This window comes from Dunckerocampus dactyliophorus, chromosome 20 (genome assembly GCF_027744805.1).
Source record: "Dunckerocampus dactyliophorus isolate RoL2022-P2 chromosome 20, RoL_Ddac_1.1, whole genome shotgun sequence".
NCBI lineage: Eukaryota > Metazoa > Chordata > Actinopteri > Syngnathiformes > Syngnathidae > Dunckerocampus > Dunckerocampus dactyliophorus.
This window is the reverse complement of record NC_072838.1, coordinates 16,370,179-16,385,153: the sequence shown is the minus strand read 5'-3', so window position 1 is coordinate 16,385,153 and position 14,975 is coordinate 16,370,179. Positions and strand designations below refer to the sequence as shown.

General features: G+C 44.2%; 1 protein-coding gene and 1 long non-coding RNA gene across 4 annotated transcripts; both read right to left on the bottom strand.

Annotated features, from left to right (window-relative positions):
• Positions 1-229: 229 nt before the first annotated feature.
• On the bottom strand, positions 230-4,005 carry pygo2 (pygopus homolog 2 (Drosophila)). 2 transcript variants are annotated; one of them, XM_054763487.1, is made up of 3 exons: positions 3,165-4,005; positions 2,545-2,597; positions 230-1,913 (listed from the first exon to the last, which is right to left on the bottom strand). In XM_054763487.1, the coding sequence occupies exons 1-3, from the start codon at positions 3,214-3,216 to the stop codon at positions 246-248; spliced, it is 1,773 nt and encodes a 590-aa protein (XP_054619462.1). In that variant the 5' UTR covers positions 3,217-4,005; the 3' UTR covers positions 230-245. The 2 variants fall into 2 exon arrangements, with proteins under 2 accessions (XP_054619462.1, XP_054619463.1); XM_054763488.1 differs by having other exon boundaries at positions 3,831-4,005.
• A 792-nt stretch (positions 4,006-4,797) lies between these two features.
• Positions 4,798-14,304, bottom strand: LOC129173685 (uncharacterized). Of its 2 annotated transcripts, none has more exons than XR_008567273.1 (5): positions 14,229-14,304; positions 9,073-12,058; positions 8,934-8,992; positions 8,736-8,858; positions 4,798-5,550 (listed from the first exon to the last, which is right to left on the bottom strand). It is a non-coding gene; the product is annotated as an uncharacterized LOC129173685 (long non-coding RNA). The 2 variants fall into 2 exon arrangements; XR_008567274.1 differs by having other exon boundaries at positions 9,073-9,280; positions 14,229-14,289.
• Between the last annotated feature and the right edge of the window lie 671 nt (positions 14,305-14,975).

Genomic DNA, 14,975 nt, shown 5'->3' with positions numbered 1-14,975 from the left:
CATCAATTTAAATGGCCGATGGTGTGGGTCAGTCACAAAGTATGTGTGAGGTAGTGTGTTGGTGTCAGTGCGTAAGCAAGATGTCTGAGCGAGTGTGTCAGTTAACATTCATCACAATTTCAATCCTGTTGTTGTTTTGAGGAGTTGGGGGGGCAGTTACCTCACTCAAAGTGCTTTATAATACATAAGCATGAATGTCATGTGATGGTTGTAGTGAATGTAAAGGGCTAGTCCCCTCAGACCCCTCAGCTCTCGTTAGCCGCAACCAGCTGGCCCAGTCCCTGGCGCACGAACACGGCCTGGATGTCCTTGGTTTTGATGCAGAAGTCACACGCCCACACGGCGGCGCTCTCCCGTGTCAGCAGCCCGTACGCGGGCTCTGTCAGACCTGTGCAGTCGCGATGGAACCAGCGCTGGCATGACGCCTCGCACAGGATGGCGTCCTGGTCGTCGTGCACCTCCGCCACACACAGGCCGCAAGGGAAGACCATGCCGGGACCACCCAGCTTCCCTGGGCCGGAGCCGGGCCCTGCTGAAGGGGCAGACGGGCCGGGAGGCAAGGGGGACTGGGTGTTCGGGGTGGAAGTGGAGTTGGACGGGGGGTTGGGGTTGCTGCCGGGGGTGTTGCCTCCATTGTTGTTGGTCATGTTGTTCTGACCTGAACTGGGGGCGACATTAGGCATGGGACCACCAGTGCCGGGGGTGTTGTTTTGCTGGTTGTGAGAGGCGGAGCCTGAGGCTGAGTTAGGCGGAGTAGACTGCTGCTGCTGCTGGACTGAGTTGTTCGAGTTGGGAGTGTTGGCATTGTTGGGGGGCTGCAGCTGATTTGGGGGTGGATGCTGAGGTTGGCCTGACCCATTCAGGGGGCCACTGGGGGAAGAGTTGGGCTGTGGCTGTGCCGAGGGAGGCTGGCCAGGTGTGCCAGCATTGGGCTGCTGCATGTCAGGGTGGCCTGGGAAGTCTCCTCCAGGCTGTGGTGGACCAGAGTTAGGAGGACCAGGGGTGGTGTTATTAGGAGGCGGGCCATTGGGATTTAGGTTAAGCTGCTGTTGCTGCTGCTGCTGCTGAGACCCAGGTGGAGGTCCTCCTGCTCCCCCAAAATTTTTTCCATCCTCGTTGCCTGGCCCAGGTGGACTAGGACCAGGATAGGAGCCATCCTGTGATGGAGGGAATTGTCCTTGAGGGGGCATTCCTGGTAGTCCCCCCAACATGTTGCCTCCAGGACCACCACCCATTCCACTCATCATGTTCATCCCCTGGCCGGGCCCCATGCCACCCATGGGAGGCATGGGCCCATGTGGGGGCCCTCTGGGGCCCCCTCCACCAGGTAATGGTGGACTATTAAATGGGTGCCCCCCTTGTCCATGCTGCTGTTGTGGAGGCATGCCAAATCGAGGGTGGGGTGGACCTCCACCTCCGGGACCTCCAATGCCCCCCGGAGACAACATGGGGTTAAAGCCTGACCCAGGGTGCATGGGTGGGCTGAAGTTTGGTGGTATATTGAATTGGGTTGGTCCACCAGGAGGGAATCCACCCCCTCCTCCTGCCCCCCCACTGCCGCCCCCGCCCCCACCTCCGAAGCCAGGCATCCCGCCAAAACCTAACTGGTGGTGAGGTCCTGCGTTGGATGGCGGTCCAAACGGCGGTCTACGGCCTGGCTGTCCGCTGCCTGGTCCTCCCATGAATGCCATACCACCACCACTGCCGCCGCCGCCCATTCGTCCCCCGCCTCCATAACCACCTCCTCCACCTGCACCTGGGCTAGGAAGAAAAGGGGCACCGCCTGGTCCGCCCGCTCCACTGGGTCGAGATGGCGGTCCAAAATCATCGTCGAAAGGGTTGGAGGCCACCAGGTGGTCCACCATGGGGGTGGGAGGGGGTGCAAACTCCGTGAGGTGCGAGAAGCCCGCTGCCTAAATTTAAAGAGAAGGAATGCTGTAATTTATGAATGAACGATCTTAAAGAACGGCCTTTCAAAACACATACTTCCATTTCCGAGCACACCGCCCACATTCACATTTGTCCACTGCATGGTACCCACTTTACTTGGCACCGCTCTACTCGCTAATGCTGCATCTCCATTGGCAACACCAGGTACTAAAGGTGATAACCACAGCAATACTTTTCTCAAAAAGGAACAATTGGAAACTGACCTTATTTAAAAAAAAATACGACTCAAAAGGCCGCATTAAACACAAATGTTGACACAACACACACAATTTAGCTTAGCGTCTAAAAGTTTTGCTTTCCTTTGGCTTTTTTTGAGATGCCAAAACTTAGTTAATAGACTTCATTGTGTGTATCAGTGCTTTTTAAACACTTTGAGCACATTCAACAATGCCGTGCTTATAACTGGAACGGTGATATGAAATTCTCATGTGGTTAGATCCCCATTACTGAACTGTCCAAATTCCAGAATCAAGACAAGATTTTGGACAAAACACTTCCAATACGCTATTGTGGGACTTCCTGTACGTATTTAACATTGGTGAAAAATACAATAATATGGGATTTTTACATCAGATGGTCAAAACTGTGGCTAACCTGTGAGGTGGACTTCCTCGCCTTCTTCTTCTCTGGGCTCTTCATTTGTGAAGCTGCAATAGAAACAATAAGCAGAAGAGGGATGGAAAGGGATTATTATCCACACTTATGCTATTGGTGGACCACCAAACAAGAAGAGCATCCCATTTGGATTGGCCAAATACCCCTTAGTGACAGAGTGGAGCAGCTTTTTAGACCTAGGGCCTCTTTTTTTTGTGCGTCCAAGTCCGACAGTTGAGATGGAGTCAATGAAGCGACATAGACTGGCATGAGGACAAGATGCTTGTACATCCAGGCGGTTATCATCAGTCATGGAGCCTTGGCAGGCTTTTTTGGGGGGAAAGGGGGATAGAGAGAGGCCGCAAACAGGCAGAAGATCAATGAGGGGAGGACAGGAGAAGACGAAGACATGAGGAGCTGAAGGTACATTAATAGCAGGAGATCCACAGATCCACTCTGTGAGAGACAGCCACCACCAGGGGACAGTCGTGAAGTTGGGACATAATCATGGGAGGGGGAGGCGAGAAGGGGTTGCTAAAACAGCACCAGTGCAGCCCTTTGCAGCGCAGTAATGGATGAATCCTGCTGATTTGGGGGAGATGGGTGAAGTTCATTCCTACCTTTGCTTCGTTTTCCTTGTCCCGCCAGTAGTCTCCCCGATTCGGCAGCCATTAGCTAACACTACTGTGGGTGATGTCACCGTTTCATATGCAAAGAGGGGGAAAAATGTGAAAAATGACGACGTCCTGTGGGTGGTGGGGCCCAATCTAGCTTGGGGTCATGTCAAAATGGCGAGTTTGGTGGTGTGGATTGTGACTCTAGGCCCAGGTCTGCACACTCTGCTTGTTGTCACGCCGGGATTTGGTCACCAAATCAACGTCAGGTTAAAAAAGTGAGCTGGTTGCTTCTTTCACTGCAAAACAACTCCGTAATTTGATAGCTTCCTACCTGCAGTACTGTCAGTAGAAGTACACTAAAGAGTACATGATCACTTACAGATGTGCACAGCTTGGATGCCACCTTGGGCTAGCCTGCTAGCTAGCCACGTTACTCAAAAGTGGCTACCGGGTTTAGCTCGCACCTAATTTGCAATAGACACCACAAATCGTGCGCTATCACAAATGTAACTTATCACATCACCAAAGAGAAGAGGCAAAACAAAATGACTCCTTCGGCAAATGTTGTTTACTAAATGCTAGCGTTAGCCTGTTAGCCAGCTAGCTAGCTAACGTTAGCATGCCACTGGAGATACCTAGCCATCTTTTTTGGGGGGGAGGAAACTGTACCCTTTCTTCCGTCGCTCTCGCTCTGCTGTCCGTTAAATTGAAACTCTCTGGCGTCTTCGCTCGCCGATCCAACATTTAACTAGAATTCATTGAGGGGGGAGAAAAAACGCAAATTTAGCCATAATTGCCGTGGCCTTCCCTCGCCACCGGACAAAGAGGGACAAGCAGGAGTAGCCCGAATCATGGAAGAGTACATGTCTTGCGACAATGGGGGTGTGCCGAGTTATCGTCAACGAATATAACACTGCCACAAAGCAAAACTCACAATTTTACACCGCGTGACATTCCATACAATTATAAATAGGATGATTTAAAATACACAAACATTACAATTGTATATCGTTCATTTTCTACAACATAAGCTATTGGTGTCACCCACCTCCCGAACACATTTTAAAACAGGCCACTGTTCAACTAAAGCGGCGATTAATTAAAACTGCAGTACAATTAACAATTTTATGCAATATTTAGGCAGAACTATGCGCTGTGTGGACACATAAGTTTAAATGTACATAATGTACGTCCATTGTCATCGATGTATCATCGCTAGTCATTAAATCAACTTCTTAATAAACGTATCACATATACAGAAAATGATTACTCTTATGTATTTTTAAATGCTCACCTTTCAAGTGTCTGTAGTATGATATAATCTAATTATGGATTAAAATGAACAACATGTGAGGGTTTAAGTAATGTGAACGGGCTGTGGTGATTTTCAAATACATTTCATGCAATATTTAGGCAGGATTGCACTGCTTTTCAGCACTTTTTGGACAAAGTATGAATGAAAAATACATGCAAATGTGAGGGTTTAATTAATGTGAACAGGTAGCGTTTGATTAAAAATACATTTTAATTAACATTCCATGCAATATTTAGGTAGAATTGTTTTTCTGCCCTTTTTGGACAAATTATGAATCAAAATGCACACATGATGGTTTAATTAATACAAACACATATGAACAAAGCTTAAATCAGTTTTAATCAATATCTAGTCACTGTTTATCCATTTAAGAGTTTATGACTGCCCCTTTTTAACTTCTCAAACCCCTCCCCTTTTCACTCTCTCCTTCCATGAGAAGACAGTAAAAGCCACCAGGAGCAAGAAAAACAGTTTATTGTCCCCAAAGGAGCAATCTGATGCAAGGAAAATCCCAAATGGATCCAGTAAAGGTAGTTTTTAATTGATATACAGTATGTACGTATATATGTATGTATTTAAAAAATAAGCCTTTTCAGCTGGTAGTTTTAGTAGTTTTTAGGCTTGAATGGCTTTGAAAAGTATTTATGACATGCTCTAAACAAGATAAGAGGAAGTCCTTCGTTGGAAAGATTTCTAAAGTCCTCCATTGTGGCTCATGGTGCCATTAGAGAACTTTGAGGAGCTACCATGGCAAGGTGGTTCAAGGAGTTCCCCATCAACCTGAAGAACGGTACAGACAGGATCGGCGCACGGAGCAACAAATCCAGCAGCAAAAACCGCAAGAACTCCTCCACAGACCTGAGCAGCTCCCAGAAAGACGGCAAAGTCTGGGACAGCCTCCTCTTGGCAGGGAAAGGACGAAAAAACTCCAAAGGGGACCAGGTCATGGAGGAGCCCATGAAGAGCGCGAAGAGCTCCACCACAACAAACGCTTACATCAGCAGACTGATCCGTGTTGACACACTGGATAAGAGCCCCAACTTCAACCCTGGTAGCGTCACCATGAGTCATCAGCTGGTACCCGAAGCAGAAAAACACAGCAAAACAGACACAGTAAGTTGGAAAATATTCCTATAATAATAAGAATCAGGCACATGTAAAAGATGAAACAAATATTATCGAAACTGTAACTTAAAGATGTACACTAACAATAACAACAATAGTGCCTCAGAACCTACGAATTTGTTTTCAAGCAGTAAAATAAAATGTAAACAACGCTTTCAATTACGAGTGTACATAGCTAATAATTAGCATGGCTATAATTCAAATGTAATTATATTTTGTTTGAATTTTTGCCATTTTTATATTAGCTAGCACAATATCTCATCATTTATTATGTAATAATGTGAACATATATGTGATACATTTTTGTAACCACTTTGAGTAAAATAAAATCACGTGCAGTCATTTATTCTGTACCCATTGTTATTTTTTCCCCCTTTTTAATCTCTTTTAGCACTCCGTGCCTTTCCCCGTCCTCACACCCTCCCTGCCCCACCCTGAATACAAAAAGCTGCTATCATGTTATAAAGAAGCAGCATTGTGTTATACGACACCTACTGTAGGTGCCAACTCCCCCTCTGAGCTGCAGCCTTTGCGATGAAGCAAGAGAAAGAAAGCATGGAGGTGATAACGTGGTTTTAAATGTTGCCACCCTGCAGGTCATTATCCTTGAGGACTACGCCGACCCCTTCGATGCTCAAAAGGCCAGAGAGCCAAGGGACTCTGAGAGACTCGGGGACAATGATGGCTACATGGAGCCTTACGACGCCCAGCAAATGATCACCGGTATGTGTTTTCCACGGTGAAACCCCCGCATTGCTTGTGTACCCCATCGGCCCCACTCAAACAATGGCTGCAGTTTCCAACCCTTGCTTCCTCTTTCCTGTTTCTGCTCTCAAAAGGAAGTTAATGCCCACCCCCTCCTCAACTCAGTATGCCTAAACCCCCTATATGGAGCCTTCATCAAAACTTCCCAACATCCAGGAAGACCGGTGGTCCATCATCCAGTCACATGTTTTCATTGCATCGCTCCATTGTTAGAAGTCACAATAGGCTGCTGCCAGTGTGCGCATGTTTTGCTTTGTGGTTGTTTTTTGTTCTTATTTCGATCACTAGTAGTGGCGCTACTTCCAGCTCTCCTTCTGGAAAAGCCCTTAAAGGAGGATGTGACGATGTGACTAGGAAGCTTGAATCACTCACTCACAAGCAAACAAGAAGCTGAAGTCATGGAGGAAGGTTTTAGGAGAGAATGGCTGCAGAGGTGTTTTTACAGCACAGGTCACAACCGGGCATACGATTTTTGCCGTTCCCCAAAATGCTGCATTTATTTATTTATTTGTTTGTTCGTAGTTGTGGTGACCATGGCTAAATTACCTACGTAGGCTGCACGTGTGGTGCACGACACACATACGGAGTCCGCAAGTGTGGCGTAAGAAAAAAAATGTACCTTTTGCCCAAACCTGATACCAGCAAAATGTACAAAAGGCACACGTTGGACGTACGGACGAGCATGAAGACGTACAAAGTGTGTAAGTTTGCCTTGCAACCCGAAAAATACGTAAGCGGCCGTAGAGTTTGTTTGACATGACAAAGAACCTCAGCAGCCAGTCTGCGGCCAGTCTACGGCTGGAAAATCAGCACGTCACACGCATGCCCTCCGTGCGTTTTTTTTTTTTTTTTTGTACGCAGACCGGCCGTAGGAGCCCGTATGACCGGTTGTGACCTAGTCTGAAGAAACGCTCACCCCCAAAACACACAAATTCCACGACAATTTTCGCTTGTGCCAGTGCAGCAGTCTACAGAATTGCTCAAATTCTTAACTTCTTGTTTAGGTCACATGTTTGCATGGACAATCGCTGCTATGCAGAACACGGGCCGCTATTATTTTAACACCGATTTAAAAGACACGCAAACAAACAACATCACTGTGGCATCTCCTTGGAATGGCGGCATGCAACAGGCAAAGGACAGGGAGGGTCGGCAGGAACATTAAGGAAAGTAAGACTTTTAAAAAATGGAGACAATTTAGATTGTTCACATTAATTTTGCCATTTATCGCCACGACTGTTATTTGGCTTGCATTTTTCGCTGCCACACACATCAGATGAAGGACAGGGAGAGCTCGCAGGAAAATGTACTACTAAAAACACCACTATAATATTTGAAAACCTTTTTTTTTTTGCCTGTGTGAATTTAAAGAGATAACCCTTATAATATTGTTTTCAAGACTCGTTTCCTGAGTGTTCCTGCCGACTCTCCCTGTCCTTCATCTGATGACTGCAGCAGAGAAACTATAAATACCACTGTAAGATGGAAATTTGCCATTAAATTGACATTCTACGTGAACCTTTTCACCATTTTTATTAGTATTAAATTTTTTTTTAATGTATTTTGGCTTTCTTCTCTGATTGGCTAGGACAGATCACATGGTCCAGCTTTGCTTTCTCACTAGAACCAACTCCTAACTATTTTAACAGACCTTCCAATGCCTTTCTATATAATTGCGCCACTCAGAAGTACTCTTGCGTATGCAGCTTTGATACAAACATGGCTTTGATCTCCACTCTTCCAGAAATCAGACGCCGCGGCTCCAAAGATCTGCTCAAAGTGCAAATGGAAGGGAGTGAGGCCCCGGCAGAGAGGGGTCAGCCTGCGAACTTGCACCTGTACGATGCCCCTTATTATGAGGGAAGTGGTGAAAGCGAAAAGGCGGCGGTTGCACGGCCAGAGATGGATATGCGCACGTCTATGGAGCATGAGCTGCCTTGGGAGTGGAGGAAGGAGCACATTGTTAAAACTCTGTCAGGTGCACACGATATCTTTTTGTACGAAACATCTGCCGAGATCCAATGCAAGAGTTCAATCAAAAATGTTGCATGTGACCATATTTATTATTTTGGTTGCTGTATGCTACTGCACTGCATCCTACTGAGACCAGAGTCTACCATTTTGACCCCCCTAAGGTACACGAAATATCAAACACATCTCCTAATATGATGTAATGCAAGGCTGCACCATTGCAAACTGCAACCACAAATGAAACATTTCCTTAAACCACTACATCCTTTTGTTAGATCTTGGCGCAGGTGTACCCTCTGAAATGTTCGGTCAGTGTTCACGCTAATTAACTTTTCGGCGCCACTCTCCATCCGTCAGCTCACTTTGACGGCCCCGAGTGTCCACCCAAAGACTCTCACCTCGCAAGTAGACAGCACACAAGGCAGAAAAGCTGGACGCAGAAAATCCTCAGGTCCTCGTCATCCTCCAGTCCCGGAAGCAGCCCTGAAACTGTGGCTTGCTGCGTTGACCCCACACGACCCCTGGAGAAACAGAGGTAGACCCGAATTGTCCAAAAATGGTGTGACAATTTTTTTTAAAATTTAACATCATCTCACCTGTCCAGCTGGTACCATGGATACGTGACTCGGCAGGAGGCGGAGCTTCAGCTGCAGGCCTGCAAGGAAGCGAGCTTCCTGGTCAGGAACAGCGAATCGGACAGCACAAAGTACTCCATCGCCCTCAAGTGAGCCTCACCTGAAAGTTTTATCCCGAAGGTGCATGATGTTCCATTTTTATGATCTTTTTTTGTTGTTGTTGACCAGAACAAGCCAGGGCTGCGTTCACATCATGGTGGCCCAGACCAAAGAACACGGCTACACGCTGGACCAGAGCAGCTGTGTCTTCCCCAGCATCCCGGAAGTGGTACACCACTACTGCGGTCAGCGGCTACCTTTCAATGGGGCTGAGCACATGACCCTGATGCACCCCGTGCCTCGAATACAATAACTCACTCAGGAATTCATAAAAAAAAAAACACTCAAATTCTGTGGTAGGGTTGCAAAAGCTGGGAGTTGTCCATGGGAATGATTATGAATATACTGGAAATGTGCCCAGTTGGGAATTGGAATATAGTTGAAAATTCCATGCATCCATTTTCTATGCCGCTTATCCTCATTAGGGGGTATGCTGGGGCCTATCCCAGAGGGATACACGAGAGGCAGGGTACACCCTGGACTGGTTGGCAGCCAATCACAGGGAACCAGTACCCAGAGGAAACCCACGCACGCACGGGGAGAACATGCAGACTCCACACAGAGATGTCCAACGGAGAATCGAACCCAGATCTTCCTGATCACCTGACTGTGTGGCCAACATGCTAACCAGTTGAAAATTGATGACGGAATTAATCAAAGCAATAAAAAAATGTTTTTAAACCCTAAAAATTCTCATTCAATAGCATGAGCAAGTGTCTCCAAACATTTGAATGGTATTGTACTCGGTTACATTCATATGTGTATTTTCTTAACATTTATCTTTGCTTAAATTAAATAAATAATTCAATTAAATTCCCCTTAATTTAGCCATTACAATGAAAATATTTATTTAAAAAGAAATGTACTACTTCCAACATTCCTTAGCTGATCTTCCCATGGAAAATTCCCAGAAATGATCCAGTGCAGCCAAAATGTCTGGTCAGTGTCGCGCATCAGGTACTTGTTTGTATCTAGCCTACTTTATGTGAAATTAAAACATGTATTATTCCATTATCGTTCAATATCATAATTTCTCTGCTGTTTTATGTTTTTTCATCAATTGCTTCACGTTGAGCCGATGAAAAACCTCCATAATACTTGTTGTGAAGTACATTTAGGGGGCGTTTCGCAAACCAGAAGACACTTGTACCAAATAAATGGGACTTCGGGAGCGCTGTAACTTGTAACTCTCTGGCTCCCTCTTTTGGCCGTGCCTCTCCACTGCACCACGTTTACCTCCCACAAAGACCTGTTTAAGGGTAGCTGCTAAAAAGCCATGCATAAAAAGCATGTCATTGCCGAGATCTAGTGCCTGCAGCTACCTTCTAACTGATGTTTTTATTCTTTTATATCTGTCCCTTGGGGATTTGTTTTAACTGTGAAGTTGTTGTGTTTTACTGTATTATGTCTACAGGGGAAGTCCTTGACACTATCTATGGCTACTTTATTTCCAGAACAACCATGGACAATGTCTGGAACATTAACAAGCGATTAAAATGACCTTCATGTGCTTTTGTGTTTCATTTATTACTGACAAATCCTGAAACAAACAGTTCAGTGAAAGGAATTTTGCTGCTCCACCTTAAAAACTCAAAAGTCCCCTGGTGCTATGTCATGCATTAGTGCTCACGCCATCATAATTTAAGTCTGTGTCAACTTTAAAACAAGCATTTAAAGGATTGTCGTTTTTGGCCGAGCCCTCGTGTGCAGATTATTCACAAGCAGACACGCGCGCCTTGCATACATTTCCAACTGTCTTCTTTTGATTTGAAAAGATGCTACTCATCCCCTGGTGCCACCCCCCCGTCCTCCTCCTCTCTGATCCCCGAATAAATCAACAATACAAAGAGACAAACGTGGTGGTGGTGGATGTGGGGAACGATCAAAGCGGGTAAAACATGTTGAAAAAGATGACTGAATGAGGCTACAGTCTTGTTTGTGCACAATGAATCTTTTAAGGTCCCTTATTATGCAGAATTGACTTTTTAATGATGTTCTAAAAGTAATGTGTGTGCCGAGAGCAAGACAGAGAGAAAAATCAATCATCACCCTCACTTGGTTGAAAAGCAGGCTTCGCTATGCATCTTAAAGCCTGGCGCTCCACATGTGGGAGCTCTAAGTTTGATCATTTTGTTTTCCTTCCGTGAAGAGGCTAGACGGTGGTTTACCAATAATGTATGCAGCGATGTAAATCAGGCTTTGCTACGCATCTTGAAATAAAGCCCTGCCAACTAATCATCAGTCAGCACTAAACGTGACAGAAGTACTTTGGATTTCTTCAGCAAATAGGCTAACCTAGCATGACGCTGCTGTTCAAATGTGACTGCAATGCTGGCACTGTGGCTCACATACTGTAGCTATGCTAGGGTTGCTAACATTTGTTTTCCTCCTCTATCACTTCTTAATGCAGGGGTTCTCGATGACTTTGTCATGCCCACCCACAGGCGACGCCCCCCTGAATTGGAATACTATACTGACAACCTGTAGTGTTTATTTATTTATTTATCTGTACAAACCACCAGATGCGTTGCTGGGACCAGCATCACTCAGGCATGAATGAAGACACCGAGAGACCCGCCAACCTTGAAGAAATTCAAGTATAGTATACAAGTAGTACAGTTGTTCTCAACTGGGAGTCGGGAATCAAAAATGGGCCACGGATCCATTCTGAGTGGGTCGCAGGCAACGAGTCAAAAATATGTAATATACAATCGATGTCGGGCCGCACAGTGGCCAAGCAGTTAGCATGTTGGCCACACAGTCAGGAGATCGGGAAGACCTGGGTTCGACTCTCCGTTGGGCATCTCTGTGTGGAGTTTGCATGTTCTCCCGTTTCCTTCCACATTCCAAAAACATGCATGTTTTGGCGACTCTAAATTGTCCATAGGTGTGAATGGTGCCCTGCGATTGGCTGGCAACCAGTCCAGGGTGTATCCCGCCTCTCGCCCGAAGGCAGCTGGGATAGGCTCCAGCATACCCCCACGACCCTAACGAGGATAAGAGGCATAGAAAAAGAATGGATGTCTGACTTGTTTTTTTTCTTTTATTTTCAAATAAAATTGAGGAATATTTTAGTCATCAAAGTGAAATAACTGAATTTGTAGTCTTATTTTTTTTTTCAATTACATTTTAATTGATGCATTATTTGCACACAGTTATCATGTCCTTCTTTTTAGTTATCATTTCCTTGACAAAATGCCTTAATAAATTCCTCTAAAATGCATTTTGGACATGTAATTATGCGTGTTAATGTTTCAATAGATGACATAGGTTATTTAAAAAAATACATTTCCTTGGTTTGACTTAAATGAAGGTATAACAAAATCTAAATAAAATAAATGAATAAACACATGAAAAAAATATAACATACAAAAGTCAGTGTAAAAAAATTGAAATAAAAACGTCTTAAATAAAAGTGGGTCGCAACTTAATGACTACAGGAAAATATGGATCCCAGATTGAGACCATTTGAGAAGCCCTTATATCATATACTGTACAGTAGTATATAGTATAGAAAACAATCATAATCAATTGCTAAATTACACAATAAAGTACTTAACGGTGCTTCTTGGCTTCTGGTTTCAGTGGTGCAGCAATTTTATCTAAAAGTCTAAAAATCCAATTCCCCATCTGCGCAAGGAAGCTAAGGCAGAAAAAGATTTAAAAAAAAAAAAGAACTTTGTTCAGGTCTACAAAACAAAACAACAATTCTGCACAGACACACTCCCAAATCTTCCCATACGGGTGGACTCTACACAAAAAGGAACAATTGCATATTTTTTTCCTCATTCAGATTCACTTCCTGTATATGTCCCAATACTTTTGTCCACACAGTGTAGAAGAAGAAGGTATTAATAGAAGACAAGTAACACTGCACTCTTGCCAAGGACACTTAATGATGTGATCCCTGTCTCCCTGTCTACTTTTATTACATATCCTCCTCACCTTGTGTCATTTGATGCTGTTTGACCTTGACCCCTGCAGAGGACACGACCCCTGCTTGGTTCGCTTCACGAGACAATTTGAACCGCCTCACTTATTCACTCATATGACCAAAAGTAACTGTAAACTAATTTTATTGGCCTTGTTTATGTGAGGCCTCGTAATGAATATGTATCTTCCGAGGCCTTCGGGGTCTCCTTCCATCAAGATGGATTTCATCGACCCGAGGAAAAGCGGCAGACCTTCTCAAATTCAATCCCCGAGGAGAACATCTACACCGGGAAAAGTTATCTGATACATCTATTTTTATGTTATAGACGTGCTCCACTCTATACCTGAAGGCATCATTTAATTAGTGTCACACGCTCTCTTGTTTGCTCTTGCGTGAAGCATTGATTACCTAAATGCACCACTACGACGGTGGCCTAGAAGGGTCAACACGACAGCTTTAATACATAATGAAGGCCTTCTGTTTTTTCATCACTATGTCACTTTAACCTGATAGACCGTACAAACTTTAGTGTTCTTTATAAAAGAACATGCATAAACATGATTTATTTAGCATTAGTCCCAATTATATGGGGTACAGATGCCTTTAAAAAAAACTCCAGCAACTTTCAACAGCAACCTTACCCCATATATATTTATCCCTCCTCCTCATTATTAACCCAATTATAAACTCTCAATGATGTTACCCCTAAAGTAAACATAGAACACTTAACTTGAAGCCTCAAATATTTCTGTAATGTAAACAAAAGCCACCACGGGAATGAAAGCCACGAGCCAATTAGCTCCTTTTGTATCGGAACAGAGTTGGAATGCAACTAAGTACATACATACACAGCGTCAATTTTTTATGTTTATACTGCACCTCTTACCTAAAGATGTACCTGACGCTCAATTATTTCGTGTTGGTGACCATCGATCAATAAAATAATGTAATGTGCAAGCTTCCTTTCATAAGTTATTATCAGTTGTTTGGAATTTTGATTATCCACATACGCAAAATATTGAATTTTGTCACCTACGGCGTACAGTAATCGATGATCCAAGATGGCGGCCTAATATACGCATGCGCCGCAATCGTTGATGGCAGAGTGTGTTGCCACAAACTCGTTAAATTATACGAAGACACCTTCTGTAAAGTTATTACCCAAAACATAAATGTCTGAGCGGTAAATATTAAATTAAAACTACTTTGTAATATTTACTAACCTGGAGAAAACAGGTAGGGAAGGAGTGAAGACACGAACCATGAGGGGCGGGCAAGGGGAAGTACATACACTTAAAAGGGAACCTTAACAACACCTGCACATATTGGTTCTGCTGTTCTTTGTTTCCTACCTGTACTTAATTGCAAAAATTTACCCTGTATGTATCCCATGTTTGCAATATTTTATCAATTTGATCCGTTTATTTTTTGAAAAAAGATGTGAACAGGCAGGGCAGTTTTTAATACGTGTACAGTATGAACGTTACACAGTGTTAAGATTTTTGGAAAGTGTGGGGGAGCAGCAAATATTTAAATTAATACAAATAATAAATACTGAAATTAATAAAAAATCCCCCAAATCTATGTATATATTTCTATTTACATAGCTTAAGTTACCAGTAAATGTTTTATCTATTTTTCTCGAGCTGCTGCACCTCACACATGGAAAACTGCTGTCTTAGATAAACAAAAGCGTAATTTGACACCACATACTTTTAGCACTTTTTAGACCCTATTTTGTTAACATGATCCTGTTTGGTGTTTGTTATCATCTTTTAACAGCTGAAAAACCGGTAACTGATAGGCAGAGCAGTTTTTGTCTGTTAAACTTTAATCCCCTTGGGGCTAAAACGGGCTCGACAGAGACATTTGTTTACCCAAATATTCAAAAAGTGGCCAATCAGAGGCTGCTGAGAGTTGAGCAAAGTGGTTGACTCCGCCCACTCGATGAGGGCTGACCTGAGCAAGGT